Source organism: Stigmatopora argus, chromosome 5, assembly GCF_051989625.1.
Source record: "Stigmatopora argus isolate UIUO_Sarg chromosome 5, RoL_Sarg_1.0, whole genome shotgun sequence".
Taxonomy (NCBI): Eukaryota; Metazoa; Chordata; class Actinopteri; order Syngnathiformes; family Syngnathidae; genus Stigmatopora; species Stigmatopora argus.
This window is the reverse complement of record NC_135391.1, coordinates 10,061,176-10,079,105: the sequence shown is the minus strand read 5'-3', so window position 1 is coordinate 10,079,105 and position 17,930 is coordinate 10,061,176. Positions and strand designations below refer to the sequence as shown.

The window sequence follows — 17,930 nt, the reverse complement described above, 5'->3', positions numbered from 1 at the left end:
ATACATAGTTTAAAGAGTTAACTGTCCGATTTGTACTTTTCCTCTGTTTTTTTTCCTTTTTGCACCCACTGAAAGAATTCTTCTTGCAAAACAGGAAGCCACATAAGGAATTGTTGCCAGTCCTAATCTTGAGGAGATCCTCTGATAGCTTTCTCTACCCCAAACAATACATGGGAGTACAGGGAGGAGGTGGTTGTGAAAGGTGGTGAAAGATGTAACAACCAGACAAAAATGAGGGCCTTTTCAGCTCAGGACTGATTAACTGAGCTTGTGATTAAGTGATACCACACGATCACCTTTTTCTTATTAGAGATGCTGCACATAGGATTCCAGAGCAGAGCAACACAGATTTTTTGGTTTGTGATTTGGATTATTGAAACTTGCAGACACTTCCTATTAAATCTTCTTTTTTTGTGTATACAGAAAAAAAACATATTTTGTAAGTGCTACGTTTGGGAACATGCAGTAGAACCAAACAATACCATCAATTTAACCCCAACCCTAAGAAGTAAACGAATACAGGTTGAACAACCCTAGTGTCAGAAGGGATGAAAAAAATAGCATCCATCAAATGATTTTAACAAAGAATAGATATCCACAGCATGGTATGACATGACAAGGCTTTTAGCCCTGATTAATCATTTCCTGTGGGGTTTGTCAAGAAATTCTGGGTGGACTCCAATTTTGGGCTGGTTGGGGCATCTTAAAATAAGGAAGTCATGAACATGATGGAAGAGGTGTCCAGACCAAGTTGAGTTGATTGTATTTTTTGTTCTTCATAACTGTCACTTCCTGATTGTTAAAGCTAGTATCAAGGTCTAATAGGAAGTGTCTGTTTGAAACGTGACATTTTTCTATCTATTGGACTAGGGATCAAAATTGGATGAATCTAGAACGTCACTTGAATCAGAAAGAAATGACCCCTTTCTTTGTGTTAAAAAAATACTTGAACATACCTTCGTTGTGTTCAGGTTCCAGGTTAACATCTACAATGCGCTTCCCAAAGAACGACGTTTTTTCTTATTAAAACAAAAGAGCTGCTTCATTCCAACGTCAGGCTAAATCCTCCCTCAGCAATTACCGTTCACCTTCCAAAGACCTCGGCCAGGAACACGGCAACTCTCCCTCTTTTAAAGCAGGCAATGAAGCATAAAGACACAGTACCACATAGTAACTCTACGCGTAAAAACAGCGTGAACAATTTCTTTTAGCTGCTTCCAAGGTTTAAAATTAAGGTTATAGTAATGATATATACCTTGACGGAATGTACGTATATAAAAGTGTAAAGTGGCCGAGAAATTGAATAGTGTGCTATCGGATACCAAATAGTATAGAATTTACTGCTAGCATGTGTACTGTATATTTTCTGTATATTTTTTTATGCTGAACTCGTTGCCACAGATGTTTGAAGCTCTTTGCTGCAAACCTCTATTACATAAACGTTGCGCATGTTTAGAAATTGATGTGCAAAAATGACGAACCATCACAGCCTGAAATCACATTGCCATTATACAACATTAAGCTGTCTGGCAAAGTAAGGTTAAATATTTACCTTTAGGTCTTTAGCTTTATCAAAAACAAAATTGCTAGTCAAATAGAGAGTTCCCCAGAATCCAATACAATTGATCTCCATTTAAGCTTGCCCTTTACAAGCCAGAATGTAACTAAAACCTTTATAATCCTCAACATTTCGCGTATCCTCTTTAAGTGGAAAGCAACTTTATTTCTGAAATACTATACACAACCTGAAAAGGATGACTACATATCACCCCTTGACAAAACCTTGTGTAATTTCTCCACAAAGTGTAAGACAATAGTCCTTAAAGTTCAAACATTGGACCTCAATATAAGTCAAAGTATTTCACAAGATTTAACTCCTGTGCACTTCAGTAGATTCCTATCCAGTTTTCATTGACCCACAGCAAATCGGTACACGGTCGATTGGTCGCCGGTCTTTTGGTCGCCCGGAAGGTAAGTGATAATTACCATTTAAATCGTTGCTAAAATTCCCTAAATACTAACTGTGAATTACTATTTAGTCATACTTAATGCCCTAGTAATTATTAGGCTAAAGAAAAGCTCCAAATTTCCCGGACTTTTATTGTTTTTTGTTGGAGAACTTGTTAAGACCCTGACTGACGTAGCTTCTTAAAGGGACAACGCATGTACATACAAACTCTTATACACTCACACATCGGCTCAGTGAAACTGCTCATGGCCATTGTTGGCTTTTATTGATGTGTAGACCATATTGTTTTACCTTGTTTTGTCGCCGGTCTTTTGGTCGGGCTACGGGCGACCAAAAGACCGGCGACCAAAAGACCGGCGACCAAAAGACGGGGACCAAAAGACCGGCGACCAATCGACCGCACATGCAGCAAATCATATTATTGAATATGGCCCACACAATAAGCTTAAAAACAGCCTACATTGCACTTCTCAACTTTAACCCTAGACGGCGCCTAAAAAAAGCATGCCTGATGATGCGCTGGGCTTTATATTAGTGTACATTTCACAGCTGACATCCACTCCGCTGGTACCCCACTTTCCCCGCTAATACAGTTAAGACATGGCATGTATGGTAATACAGAGTGGTGCAAGCACATCTGTTGTGGGACATTGGAGGCCCTCCGGTTTATGTAGATAGACTGTTGGTGTCTTCTCTCATACACATCACCATGCACTCTGCAGTCTGCACACGTGGCACCCAAGTCAGTTCATCAGGAGTGTCACAGATGGCAAACCTTTTTGGAATCCCAAAAAAGGCAGTGCGTATACATCTAATTTTTAAAAAAAAAATTTGCTCTGTCTCAAGTGCTGGCTTGAGTTTGTTAACCAGAAGTAAAAGATCAGGATTCTCTGTAGATCACACTAGAAACCTCAGTGCAAAATAGAAGCAGTAGCTAAAGTGCTTTTGTAGTTAAATCTGGATCATAAAAATGATTTATGTTTGGTGGATATAGTGGCTTATCACTTAAAAAACAATGAAATGATCTCACCTTCATAATTTTCAAACATCTGTTAAGGACAAATGCTTCAGGCACATTTTGTAATAAATCTTTTAACAGCTGCCAGATTAGTGTGAAATCCACAACCTAACAAAAGGTTTGAGGTATACTGTCCACCGTATTAGTATTCACTTGGAAGAGTTGTTTGAAGAGCTATGACAATAATAATGCCTACTCCCTGTAGTCTGCTGGGATAGGCTCCAGCACCCCCCACAACCTTTGTGAGGATGAATGGAAAAGAGGTCATTTGTTATTTTCATTTTTACATTAGGAAGATAAATATTACAAGTGGGTTATTTAATGATTATGTTTTTTTTGTTCAGGCCTGGTGGTGTTAAGTGGTTAGCACGTTGGGCTCACAGTTGTGGAGTCGAGGGTTTGATCCAAGGTTGCTCCTCATTGTATGGAGTTTGCATGTTCGCCCTGGGCTTGTGTGGGTTTTCTCTGGGTACTCCGGTTTCCTACCACATTCCAAAGACTTGCATGGTAGGCTGGTGGACACTTTAAATTGCACCAATATATGAGTGTGAGTGTGAATGGTTGTTTGCCTCTTTGTGCCCTGTGATTGGCTGGGTGTCATCTGCTGGGATAGGCTCCAGCACCCACTGGGGCCCATTGTGAGGATAAGCAGTACAGATAATGAATGAAAAAATGTTTTTTTCGTGGTTATTTTTTACCTAGGGCTGCAAAAGTCTTTACTCATAAACTTGCACGTCAACTTTTTTCTTTTACGCACATGAGATTAGAGCATGTTGTGAAACACTTGTCATTTGGTGATCAATGACCTGTCAATTTCTGATCAGGACGCATGTTGATAACAATGACAGCATTGACCTCGCTAAAAGTTCATTAACTGTCTGGTGAAATTGGCAACAAAAAAGCTCTCAGGTTTTTGCACTTAAAGTTCAACATTTATGCAACTATCCTAATGAAGTATATATCTGCTTCACATTGTTCAATCTTGTGTATACTGACAACATTTTTGCAAGATTTAAAATTGAATGTGAACCATTCACGTAAAGATTCCTGTCAAAAAGTAATTCAATGCATCCCCTTTTGCGCCATCCATGTAATCCTCCAGCAAGTTGTTTGCATTGGGAAAACACGGTATGTAAATGTTCTCATTACCTCCAGATTTTTTGTTAGCCAGTCATGTATGGAGTGTTGGTAACTTTTTCCATCATTAAGAAAATCCATGGTTGGGACACTTTCTTCATCAGCAGAAAGAAGGGGGAAGGAAGTGCTTAATGGAGCAGGCAGTTTCAAGACGCCCCTGCCCCTGGACCAGAGGAGTCTCGTGTGTTTTACTTTGCTCTTGCTGCATGCTGTGTATGCGTTTGTGAGCTTCATGTACACATTGGCAAGCAGGCTGAATCCTTGCCTGAGTGTTTTGCTTGTTATGCGTATCCTCTTTCTTTCCCCTGTGGAGCTTTTAGATGACCATCCCAAAAAGAAAGAAATAATCCTAAACACTTCCTACTCACTCTGTGGGGCCTAGATCTTGTAGAGTGGTTGCATACTACCTCATTTGGAAACTTTAACATTAGCGTGTTTAATTTTAATACACAGATTGTTGAAATTCTTCTTAATTAGTTTTCTATATCAGTAACTCACAACCACTAATGTGCCTCAAAGGATTATCTGGTGTGCTGCAGGAAAAACAACTTAACGACTCTGAGAATGATGAAATAATACCAAAAATTGATCAATGTTCATCTTTCTATAACAGCAATGTAGAGTGACCGAGTACGCAATTCCAAGAGATATGTTATTTACGGAAGAGACTTCCTCTTGACATTTCTATTTTGTGTTTAACAGGCCAATGTACATTTCACAATAACGAGTTAATTAAATTCAGACAAGGTCATATTTGTTTCAATTTAAATACTTACCAGACAATTAAATACTAAACATATATATATACTTGTGTGAATGTATGTATTTATGACTGGTAATGATTAATATTGTGTTTATTGAAATAATAATAATATACTAATTTGAACTTTCAAAGATCTACACCTCATCTCACAAGTACAGTATAAATTATTAAAGCTCTGTAATCCAATGATTCACCAAGCCACTAGATTTTTACATTTCAATTCATTTCAAGAAGCAGTACCTTTGATCAGTTACTAGTTTGCATCTTATACCCCCCCACCCCCAAAATGGTGTCCAGTGGCATGCCTGTATGTATCAAATGATGTAGACTTAATGATTGTGTCACTATATGGCAGACAGTAAATACTATGAACAGAAAAAAATTGCATTATGTGAATGACCCCCTAATCCGCACACATGTAGTAGATGACCGACGACAGATGGCCCAGTGCTTTAAAACCGAGAGAAAACCCCCTCATGGATGGACTCAGATGCAAAAAAAATAGAAAAAAGAAGCGAATACCAAATAAAGTTGGAGCTGAGTGCAGACCCCTGCCCAGTCTTAATCATGTATCACTGATAAGATAATCATAAAGTAGAAAAACTAGGATATTTTTTGGAGAGAAAAGCCTGTCCTTCGGTTTAGACTTGACTGCCAAAGGGTGTTCGTGCTCATCAGAATCTGAATCGTCAACAAATTTCAATCAGTAGCTATATTTAAATGTCTGTCCAACTGTTGGTAAAATTTTCCAATGTGTGATAAACATAGGAGGAGATATGCACACTGTATATAACATGTCAGCCATTATTTCCAGAGAGGAAATGTCAACGGGTTGAGGAGGTCAAATCAGTACAGATGATCTTTCTGTCCACCTCTTACCTAGAACCGATTCTTTGCTTATCAGAATCTAACTTTTCTGATAGAATTACCCTTTTCACCTTGCTTTGCCCACATCATCCTTATCCCCACTCCCCCTTTGTCTTCCTCCCCATCCTCTTACAACACGTGGCTGTTGCATGTGAGTGGTTGTCATGGTGATCAACCCTGAGGGACTCATCCCAAAACCAAAAGTTCCGATTGTCAGAAATAGAATTGTCTCTGTGGGGAAAAGGGTTAATTTGGCACTGGGGCATGAGGGGGTGGTGATAGGGGGAAGAAGCAGACGGGGATTTTTTGGGGGGGTTATGAGCTAACAGAAGAGAACAAGGCAGCATCCACTCCAAGTGGGTCACATCGCAGGAGCATTGCGTAAGCATAAACACTGCTGTCCCTGTACTGCGCCCTTACTTTCCACATACACACACACACACAAACACACACACACACACACGCACAAACACACACACACACACACCTGCACACACACTCTTTTTCCAAAGAGCTTACTGTGCGTGAATCAGCCCTTTTGTAACAGCCTGTAGTGTTTATTTCACAACTTGAATAGTGCCATGCTGTGGCCTACCTTGTTCTTCTCATGTATGTTATGTTCTATGGAGTTGTGACAATCTTTGAAGTGGATCATCCTCGCTATTGACTGCACGGATTGGGCGCACCTTGGCATAGCACCTGTTTCTTGTTGCAGATCAAATAATTATTTGTCAATGGCTGAAAGAATAGTCATTCATTATCATTTCAACTTAGCTTGTTGCACAAGTAAAGATCATACAGTTGTGTATTTAGGTATATGCATTGAATAGAATATTTGTATAATGTAAAACTATCACTTCCTATTTTTCCTATTTAAAACATGTGACAAACATTTTAAGGGGAGCTTAGGATTGATGAATAACAGTACACTAATCATTTCAATTCGAAAAATCATTAGAGATACAAGTAAGTGTGCAAAGAGTATGAACTATCACAAGGATATATCACAAAGTACTGCCTGTTCTGGCTATTGAGTAGAGATAGATACTAAGTGACATATCAATATCATCAAAACAGAAACAAGAAATGGGGAGAAAATGCAGTTGATTAACTGTCTCATGGACCTGAAAGAGAAAGCCTCAAACAGACATGCAAAACTGAATGAAGATCAATAGGAAAAGGTTAAAGTGAGTGATGACACTTAAAACAGCAAACAGTTGCTAACAATAAGCAGATAGATATGACACTGTCCAGCCAACCTTTGGCACAGTGGCTATCATGCTGTATTAAGTCTACCTCCTGGATAAAACAAAACAAACAAAAAAAAACCCAAAAAAACATCAGACATTCAGAATAATAAGAAACAAATGGATGTTTGAGGCCCTTGCTATTTATTGGGGTGAACTGGGAATGCACGCACTCGAATGCCTTCAATGTTACCGGGAACTTGGGCCGTGGTACAAAAGGGACATTTTGGTATTTGCAGCACCATGCATGAAAAGCAACAATTATACCATTCTTCACTCACATTAACATAGCTTCATTCGAAAATGTTATTCAACCACCACTTTAATAACAAATGGAGAGACAAGCTTCTCTAAACAGACAAAATAAATCATACAAAATTAAACAAAACTTCTAAAAAATGAAATTAGTTGTCTCCAATTTTGAAAAATACGCGCACTTCTTCAATGCGCATCAACAGGAAAAGGTTAAAGTTTTCAAAAAGGTTAAGTTTACAAAAGTAAACTTTTGTATTGCATTGTCTTCCTAAACTGAGTTTTAGAGCCAACTGATGTAAGCAATTTTCATGTTATTAACTGAATCAGAGCAATTTTATAGACACTGGTCTTAGCAATACAGCCATTTGGAATGCTCTGAATATTCATAAATTGCCAAATGTCTATCAGCAGATTTAAACCCTATAGAGAATGTATTTCACCTGCTATGCAGGCGACTGTAAGCACGAAAACAAAAAAAACTTGAAGAGGTTGTAGTGAACGGATCATTTCTTTTTGTTTCTGCTGGTCAATCCATCAGTCTCATCCGATTCATATTCTATAGTGATGATCGTTATTCTTTTCTACCATGCACATTTCACCCCCCACTTTTATTTACCCTGTTATGTCACATTTTCATGCCTTTGTCTTTCAACATGTTTGCTCTCCACACATGTTTGCATGTACAGTAAATAAGCACAGCTGTGAAGCAGCCTGTACGTGCAAAGAGTTTTATGCACGCTCCCTTGTGTGCGTGCGTGCGGGCGTGCGCATGTATAGACTGAGAGTGTGATTGTAAAAAGGAGCAGCCAAAGCCAGTTGTTGGACGGTTTCAAATCCCCCTTTGCACAGCGAAAGGAGGGAGGATATGTGCGTGCGAGCGTGCGAGCGTGCGTGCGTGCGTGCGTGCATGCGGGCGTGTTTTTGTGTGTGCGTCAGAAGAGCCTTTCCAATCAGGAAAGAAATGACAGGCAGACAGACAGACAGACAGACATACGGACCTCAGAAATGGAAAGCAAAGGGAAGAGACAGACAGGAGAGGGAGGGTAGGGGCGGGGCTTCGTTTGACAGGCGTGGTCTATGTGAATGGGCGGTCCTCTAAGGGGGTGGCATCCAATAGGAACGGGCGCTGCTCGTGTCGCCATGGTGACGGGGCTGTGCCCAAGGAGGTTGTGATGAGTTGACAGGTGCGTGACAATCGGAGCTCTCTGCAAGCATGTACGCCAAAGGCAAGAGCAGCAACGTGCCGTCCGACAGCCAAGCCAGGGAAAAGTAAGTTTTATTTATAGGGGAGGAAACCGGGGCTGGGTGGAGGGGGTCGGGGGCGACGGGCGGGTGTGCGTGCAGCCGTGCGCAGGGGCATAAGGAGCCGCGGCATGGCTCTCTGCTCCGGCGAGGCGCAGAAAGTTGATGGCTCCCTCGCTTTCACCCCCCAAAAAAAGAAAGATTGGACAGCTTTTCTCCTTGATGTTTGACAGCATTGAGTGGAATGGAATGCAGAGTTCAATGTTTGTTCTTCCGGTAACTTCTGAGGGGCTTTTGCGCACTCGTTTTAAACACGCTGCTGCTTGACAGATGCCATTTCTCTTGCATTCGGAAGAGAAACTAGACGCTGTGGATCCGCGTGGAGGAAATGCGCGCATTGGTCTGGCGCATGGACGCGTGCTTGAAATTCTGGGAACTCATCCTATTCTATCTCTAATATTGATGTCAAAATTTCAGAATAGTACTTTCATTTGAAAGGCGTTGTGTTTTGTTGGCCAGTCAAAGAAGTGAGGATACTTGTGCACATTTGTCTCCTCAACTATAATTTGTACTCATTTATCAGTTTATCAGTTTTAATCCGAACCTGTAAATTATCGCACACAGTTTACACTGTAGCAAATCTGACACCTTACACAGAATTAATGTTAATTTGGTTAAGTTAGTAAAACACAATACTTCTATAGGGACTGAAATATTCACTCAACTTCATAATTTAGAACCAATAACCTCTAAACAAACGTTTAAATAATTACAGAGGAAACAGATACATTCAAAATTTATTTTATTTATACAGGTATCAAGTCCTTTCCAACAGGGCCAGGTAAATGCAAGTACTTTGTTTGCTCCTCTTCATGTCCTTGTGTTTAATGACAGGGAAAACACACACACTAATTGAAAGATATTAGTTAACATTATACTGTGAATCAGAATGTGAGATTGTTTTTAATGGGGATTGTCAGACAAGCTAGTGGCTAACTGATGCATCACTCAGCATCAGTTAGCCAATAGCTTTGGCCAATGACTGCACAGATGTTTTTGTTTGAATGTTGAAAATGTGCAAGTTACTTTCTCCATTAATCGACAACTTACTCAGAGTAAAGTTCCTGTTTCACACCAAATTACCCATTCGCTTTGCATCGTTAAACTGTAAAAAATAAAATTGTTTTAGAGAAAAAAAATGCTCTGTTTTCATGTGGTAACTAATTGTATTCCTGTGATAAATTTCAACAATTAATCGTTTCATGTGTCACCTATTTAAATAGCTGTTTTAGACTAAGAAAAAAGTTGTCTTTTCATATGCTGAGTAGAGAAATACGAGCCTCATACTCTCCATGTTTTCCTTTTGCTTACACCAAATCTTCACTTTACTTCACATATGATAACCCACCATATTAGTGCATGAAAAAGTGGCTGATTGTTGTCAAGTGATGGTTTATCAAGATAGAAACTTTTACTGAATATATACAAGCTATAAATGCTCTACATATTTAACCTATTACCCCAGTTCGCGACCTAATTGTTCAAACACAGCAATTAACGCATCCCCACGGAAAATAACAATTGTAAGGAGCTTTGAATACTTACATTACTTGCTGCTACATGTTCCCTTGCTTGTAGACTGGTTTGACCTCAACCTCCGGTGACAAAACCGAACTCTGCTGTTAGGTTAAAGTCTCAGTATTATGATTGCTGTCTGTCAGGATTGTGTTTGCTTTGGATCTTAGACGTGTGAAAGTTCCAGGGAAACCATCTACAGCAAGTAGATTAAGTCTTAAAACTAGTATGAGAGCTAACTACCTTTAATTCTGTGGTTTGAAGTATGTTTTATTTTCCTGTGTCTGCATGTGTAACTTTGTGTTATGGAATTCATTTGCTTGAAATGACGGCCTTTTGCTTTGTTTGAGCTGTTTTTCCCAGCATGCTGATTGTCTGCTCATCTACTTTCCTTGAGTTGCTGTTCTTCCCTGATCAATATGAGAAGGACAGGATTTAATACTGCGGCTTTTTTCTCTCAGTTTGCTTCCATGCTATTGTTAGAACTTTGCATTTTTTGTCTTACAAAATGAAGGGAATCAGTCTGAGACCAAGTAGAATAGATGTATGTATTACAGCCATGTTTAGTTTTGATTGACCTTGTCAGAAAAGATGGGTGCATGAGGGTAAGAAGACAGGCAGATGAAGTGATGCACCCAACCATCATGCCTAGTGCCAACTACAAGCCTGTGTTATGGTCTGGAGTTGCTGCAATTGGTCAGTTTGAGATTTAGCAACACTTTGTGCTCAAAGAATGAACTCAGCTGACTACCTGAATATACTAAAATACCATCTTAGTTCATCAATGGAGGATAAGTGGTTGAGTTTCTCATTTGTTTATTCCTTTTCACCAGGTAAAAAACACAAACAAATGCACACATATTGTAAATATTGATGTAAATGCACATAACTTCAACTTCAACTCATATAGACTTAGCACGTTTGCATCAGAGTTCTGAGATCAAGGGTTCAATTTCGGCCTTCCTGTGTGGAGTTTGCATGTTCTCCCTATTCCTCTGCCTACTGGCCATAGTTAGCTGGGATATGCTCCAGCACCCCCGTAAGTCTTCATTTACACTCACTATTACTTACTAAATATATGTAACTTACCTTCAGTGTGTCTGGTTCCAGACTGTTGAATCTATGCGACTCAATAACCTTTAGTAATGTTAACTTCTTAATTTTGCTTTATATACGTTACACTCAATTTTCAGTTATCTGTGCAGGGAGGGCTTATCTTGTGCACCACTGCCAAGGCTGTGACAAAATACAGGACTGTCTGACAAGATGGAAACGGCGCGAAAGGCAAAAGGCAGGCAAGGGCGAGATTAATTTCATTCTTAACAAGCTGCCTTGTTTATCAGTGGCGTGTATCAGAGAGGCAGAGCGGGTCCTACCGCTGCTGCCGAGCCGTTGTTTCTCATTTCTGCGGCACAGCGGGCCATCAAAGAGTGAGCGAGGGCGACAACAGATTAGAGAGAGAGAGAGAGCAGAGAGAGGAATGAGCTGGGGTGATGGAATTTGCTGGATCATTAGTTCATTGGTTGTAGTGTTGACCTCCGGATGGACCCGTGCGGGCGCACATACATGCATTTGAAATCTAAATGTGTTTGACCTCCGTACAACTGCTCATCTGATGTGTGCCGCGTGTCCTTGCTACACACGAACATAAAATATGTCCTTAAAATAATTCATGGTCTGCACCATGTGAATGAGATGTTCTCTTTCACTGATATTGGTAAACAATGCAGTCTGTTTGAGACACAAATGTTTTTAAAGGTCAGAAAAACTCTTTGTTCTTAATAATAAAACAGAGACGTTACAAAAGAAAACATCCTCAATTGTTGGCCTTAATTGCCCTCAAATGACTTTTCTTTGAGTGATAGGTGCTCATTAGTAAAACAAATTATTACAACCACAACATAGGAGACAACAGATGACGTGCACGTAGCTCTGATCGTTTCACCATTAAAATGAACTATAAATCCTCTTTTTATGAACATCATAATGTTCTGTTTTTATTGGAGAGAGCTGTTGATTTATTTTAGTGCTCTTCTAAGGGTTGTGTTTCGCTGTGTAGCCTGCATAGTGATACTGAGAGGTGCTCCTAATATTTTGTTTGCGTCATAAAGCAATGATCAGAATAAAACCATTAGCTTCTGCCTTCTAAAGGTTGGGTATTGCCCAGTTATTGTATCCTTACAGAAAATATTCCTTTCACAATTTCCCCTGGAGTTGATTTGTGAAAGCCTTACATTTCATAAACGACTTAATATAAACTTATCTTTGCAACAAGACTGTTTCAAACGGCTGGAGTGAGTGTTGCTGTGGTGCTCTTGAGAGTTGGGACTGAATCATGTTTAAGCCATAATTTGTGTATCAATCAGCTATCAAAATCTCAGCGATAGGTGAATGGCTTAGAAATCCATTCCGACGGTGTTTGTTGATCAGGGAATGACCTTATAGCGGGATTAAAAACACAAAAAAGTGACATTTACAGGCAAACCCCCTTAACAAAAGTTTATGGTTTTACTCAAAGGTTTCATCTTGATTACACGTGCTCATTGGGTGCTATGGCAACCAAAGGCTGACATTGAGCTCAGCATCTTCGTGATTAACGGCGTATTATCATCTGCATTGTTTGGTTCGGATTAAACCCTAAAAGTTAGTGGCGTGCACCTTTTGGGCTTGTGTGAATGCAAACCAGCAAACTCTGGTGCGGATCAAAACCATACTTTCAACGTGTAATCACATTTACATAAAATGCACGGACTCATGTTAAACACGTAAATTAGTTGAAAGACACTTTTTACAAAGAGAAAAATGCACCCATAAAATATAATTTGAAAAGTCTACAATTGTGGCCAACAGTAGCTCCTGAATAAGTGGTAATGTGTTTTACTTTTTTCCGGCATTGAACAAACAGCTAAAAAAATGCAGTGCGAGCATAATTCTCTTTTTCCTCTGGAAACCTGTGAAAATGATTTGCATAAACTACAGATTCTGCTATGTAGCAGCGGAGCATGTTATAGCAGGTAAACAGTAATGCAAATAGTAAGACAGATCAATGAAATGACTGAAACATCAATATAGGAGCAAAACCTCAAATATTTCTGAATCAAGGCACTTTTTAATTCATCCTGTAAGATTCCGTTGAAGCATAAAACAGGCCGAGGGAGCGCATTACATGCTGGAAGTTTCTCGTCTATGCAGAAAAATTGTAGTGAAATTAGAGCAGCACACACAACACATGCACACGCATAAACGTATACTCACATTGACCTGTGTCCACTGAGCTACTTTTATCCATAGGCGACTACCTTCCACCGAATGTGGTCATATTTTGTCTGTTCACTGCAGTATGCCTTCTGTAAATCACATCGAGAACAACAGCAGTGGAGGGCTTATTAAAGTGACATATAAAGTAAATGATTTAAAAAAAAAAGAATGAGGCCATGTAAATCTTTTTCTCTCTTAGTTGTTTTTGAAAAAAACTTTGTGAGTTAGAAGTTTTTCTGAGTTTGGTCGAGTTGTGACATCAGTGTGTGTTTTTGAGTGAAAAAATTAACAAGTGTAATTTGGTGGAATTATGATGATGTGCTCCACGAAGTGGTGTCTAGCGTGTGTTAACAAGTGTTTGTTACCAGTGAAACTGACAGTTGTAAACATGTTTAAGGTGATAACTGGTGGCGAAAACAGTTTTTCCCCCCCAACCCATCTGCCTAAAGCAGCAGGCCTTGTGGTAGACAGTGTTAATGTGTGTTGGATAACAGCAGTGAACACGCAGTGTTTGCAACTCCATAAGCCCATCTGAGCTGTCTGCTTACAGTACTTTCCCCATATGTTTCATCCCTCATAATCAATCTCCATCTGTTCTCTATGCTGCCTCTACTGTATTAATGGGAATGACAATAGGCCGTCATCATTACATAGCCAAAACCAGTGAAAATCCACAATTATAACAGTTTGGAAATCACAATAAAAAACAAAATTGGCATCATTCCGCAAAACTGAGTTTGAAGGACCTGGAAAGATTATATTGACATGCTAACACATTCAGTAGAATATTAAAAAAACTATGTTAAAAAGTATTTTATATAAAGTCAAATCACAGTAAAAGGCCGACTTGCAACAGAATAGAGTGTGTGCTATAATTATTATATATATATACCCACTCATACGTGGGGGCATAAAACCAGGTTTTCAGCCTGTGCATATTTTGCAATGAGCATCAAACTTGCATAATGTATCTTTTTACATCTGAATTTCTATTATTTTTCCATTCTATTCTATTATTTATATTTTGTTTAAAAAAATTCCAAGACTTAAAGACACTTCAAATAATATTTACGTCTTTAACCGGGTATCTTTTTGTCTTAATCATGCTGTACTTGCATGGAACATAACGGTGTCACAAGTGATATAACACGCTATGAAATTGTCACTGAACAAATTTGAACCTTTTCAACACTTTGACACTGCACGCTAAAAGCTGTCATTTATTCTCATCACTGGCATCCCCAGAGCATACGAGTAACTCAGCGCTACTACCAAAGTCAGTCGCAATCTCCCATTGAATGTTTGTGTTGTCTTTGCACTCCTCTGATGAAGACAAACAGAAGCAGGGCAGGAAGATGTGTCAGTCAACAAAAGGGAGCTTGTAGTTGGGTGCTGTAGGCCTCGGGTCTTTTTGGAATGGATCAAGGCTCCAAAGAACCTTATTCGGCTTCAGATAGAACGTTGAAAGAGAGAAGTGGAGCAAGAAAAAAAGGAGGGCGATGCATCCTCACAATCTTTTGTCACTCATTTGAAAAGATGGTCGACCAAATTCATCAATGTTTGTCCCATGAGAGTCCATGGGTGGTCTCAAGTGCTTCTATTTTAATTAGAAACCCACCATTACACTTCTCCCTTCCCTTCTCTTTACCTCCATTTTAATATGTCTAATTGTCATTTAGCGCTCAGTAAAGAAACACATGCCACACTTTTCCAATAATAAGACTTCACTGAAGGTGAGACTGTTGTGGTTTGTTTGTCATGTTGTTAGCGGTACCATTTGTGGTTTTCTCAGGAAGTTTTGCATTGCATAATGGAGATGCCACATGTGCACAGCTCTACTGTAAACCGCAGCAGCACGCCAGGGATATGAACACTTCCTGTAATTTGAGCTACAATATAAAAAGAACATTTGCAAACACCAGACAGCCAGACATGGATTAAGAAATCTAACGTACATTATTTAGCCGACATTACAATATTTCTGTTAAGCAGCAGTAGCATCAAAATTGAGTTAAAAGTTTAACTACAAATTAAGCATGTATTTAAACAAACATAAAATCAAGCTTTTTAGTGGGGAAGCCACTTTTATAATCCCCTAACATTATAGCACCCATAGAAACTAAAATCTGGGGATCTGGTAAACCTTAAATACATTTCTCTGCTTTGCAGCTTTCCACATTTTTTTGAAGGGTGTCTTCCAAGATGTGAAGCTCACAAAATTTTCAAGCGTATCTAATACTAAACAAAACGTCATTTTTTTTACGTGTAAATGTATTCCGATTTATACCTGTGTACATTTGGTAACATATACTGTAGCTTACTGGGTCAACTGCTGGTAATATCCCATCGTCATTGGTATACAAGGGACTGATGCTCGTGTGAGGTTAAGCATGCATGATCGCCATAGCTTAGCAACTGCCCAAGACTTATGCAGTCACCTTTTTCTACACTGACTGTTCTTTCTGCTCATGCCACTATTTTTGTTTCTAAAACTCACACTCGCAGCCACTGTGTATTTGGGTGAGCATAGGAGTTCCTCAGTTTTACCATCCTCACTTGACAGCGCAGAAATGTCTGGCCTCCAGTCTCGATTAAATCCTTGATGACATTCTAGAAAAGCACACATATCACCTTGCTCAGGAGTTTTCAAGGTCCAGTTCACATTTCATTTCTCAGGTATACAGAACAAGTAGTAAAATACTACCAAGGAAACATCCTTTAGTCTTCATTTTCCAAGACATGTTTTACAATTCTATACAGTAAATGTTGAAAACGAAGGCTTTACAATTTTCTTCCTCTTGTATTCTGAATTGATTTTACAATTATATGCATACTATATTTACACCTAAATCATGTTAAATCATTAATTCCACTAGTTTTTGTTTGTAATTGAATATGCTATATTAAAAAAATGGTATTGTAGTTCTTGAGCCCATCAAATTCTGCGCTCCCGACAATCTCCTGACCAGAGAAAAGGCCTTGAATAGCTGGTTACATCATCTTTCTAACCACTTTCTGTAAGGTCTTCAGCCATGAACGATGCCATAAATTAACCACTGAGCTGACTAAGCAATTTAATGAGACAAAATTAAAATGGATGCACGTTCCTTCTTGGCTGACCAATACTTTTTGTTCCAACCTATCACAGCAACTGATTTTTAAGAAAGGAGCCTCACTTGCATGTAACCTTACTATATTTACACTAATTACTGTCAAAAATGTACTATCTGGACTTTAAATTTTAAGGCAACATAATGTCGCACGCCTGCCGTATTAGGGGAGAGGCAAGTTTTACAGCACTTGTCATGCATTGAATGAGTTCCCAAGGTATTCTCAAAGTTTTGAGCTGGATAATAATGACAAAAACAAAACAAGCAAAAAAAAAACAGATTTCGTGGGGACAAACCAATGGTATCAATTTGTGAAAAATATGAAATTTCCCTTGGTGAATGGTTGTTTGTTTCATTGACCAAGGTTTGTGCTTGACAGTGACAATAGGCACAGTAATCGTGTCAAAATGATACAAGTGTCGTGTCCAAAATTGATCAGGCCAATCAGCATTTTAATTGGGACGGCTGGCAGTATAATTTAGATTACTCGATTTGTTAGTGTGTATATGTAAGTTTGCCAAGTTGACCAAATCAAAAGGATACGCTTGGTCAAGTAAACTCGCAGTTGTTTTAGGGTAACGTTTTCCTTCTGTCTAATCCTAATTGGCAGAAATGTGCTATGATTCTGCTTAAACTCAATCACTTTATGGTTGTTAAAGTGAAAGGACAAATCAAAAAAAAGAAAAGTAGTATGTCATTTTTGCCAGCCATATTCTTAACCATCAATCTGATTCCACACAGCATGACTGGATGCTGGTTTCGAACCACAAACTTCTGTAAAAACCAAGAAAACCACTAAACGCACCTCTGATATGGTAGCTTCAGCCATGCTCAGAAATAATTGATGTAACAAGAAAACTAAGCATTTATTCTGTTCACTTAGAACCCTCTTGCGAGACTGCTCTTTTTTATGCTTTTGAATTGTGCAATTATTGCTCTTACACAATGTCTTACTGTCTACTAAGTTTTTTTAATGGTAATGTTTTGTGTATTATAAAAATAAGAAGCTGGACTGATGTGGATAAAAAGTTGTAGAAGAAAATCTCCCCTTAAAATTCCTTTGTGTTCTTCCATGTGTGAAATTAAACAAATTTCCCACGAGAGGTGATTCAATCTAATCAAATCAAAGCCATTGAAATGGAACTCAAATCAAGAAAGTGATGCACTCAGCTGTGCTTGTGTTCAACACAGCCCCGTTTGATCCCCTTCTTGTCTTTTCTTTCTTCCCTAGCATAGAAAATGTTAACGTCATAAATCCATGATTGGTTTTAACTATAATTTCGTTACTCTGCTGGTTGTTGGCCATTTGCGTCTGTTGCGCCTGCACGACGATAAGCTGGCATTTCCTGTTATCTCAGCACCACGCATTGTCGTCTGCGCTGCGAGACGGCCGAGTCTCGCCATTGCTGACAGAACAACAACTGTTTCACTGAGCCTCATTGTGTGAGGGTGATTGCTTAGAGTTGTCTTTTCTCATTGTGTTGTCTGC

General features: G+C 39.1%; 1 protein-coding gene across 2 annotated transcripts in view; it reads left to right on the top strand.

The window, feature by feature from the left end:
- The first annotated feature begins 8,360 nt into the window (after nucleotides 1–8,360).
- Nucleotides 8,361–17,930, top strand: part of LOC144074077 (single-stranded DNA-binding protein 2) — a 39,203-nt gene continuing 29,633 nt past the window's right edge. The window contains exon 1 of one of the 2 annotated variants that reach the window (XM_077600215.1): nucleotides 8,361–8,525. In XM_077600215.1, the coding sequence (XP_077456341.1) occupies nucleotides 8,470–8,525 (56 nt within the window). In that variant the 5' untranslated portion in view covers nucleotides 8,361–8,469. The remainder of the gene's footprint in view (nucleotides 8,526–17,930) is intronic. The other variant, XM_077600216.1, reaches the window with a different exon arrangement.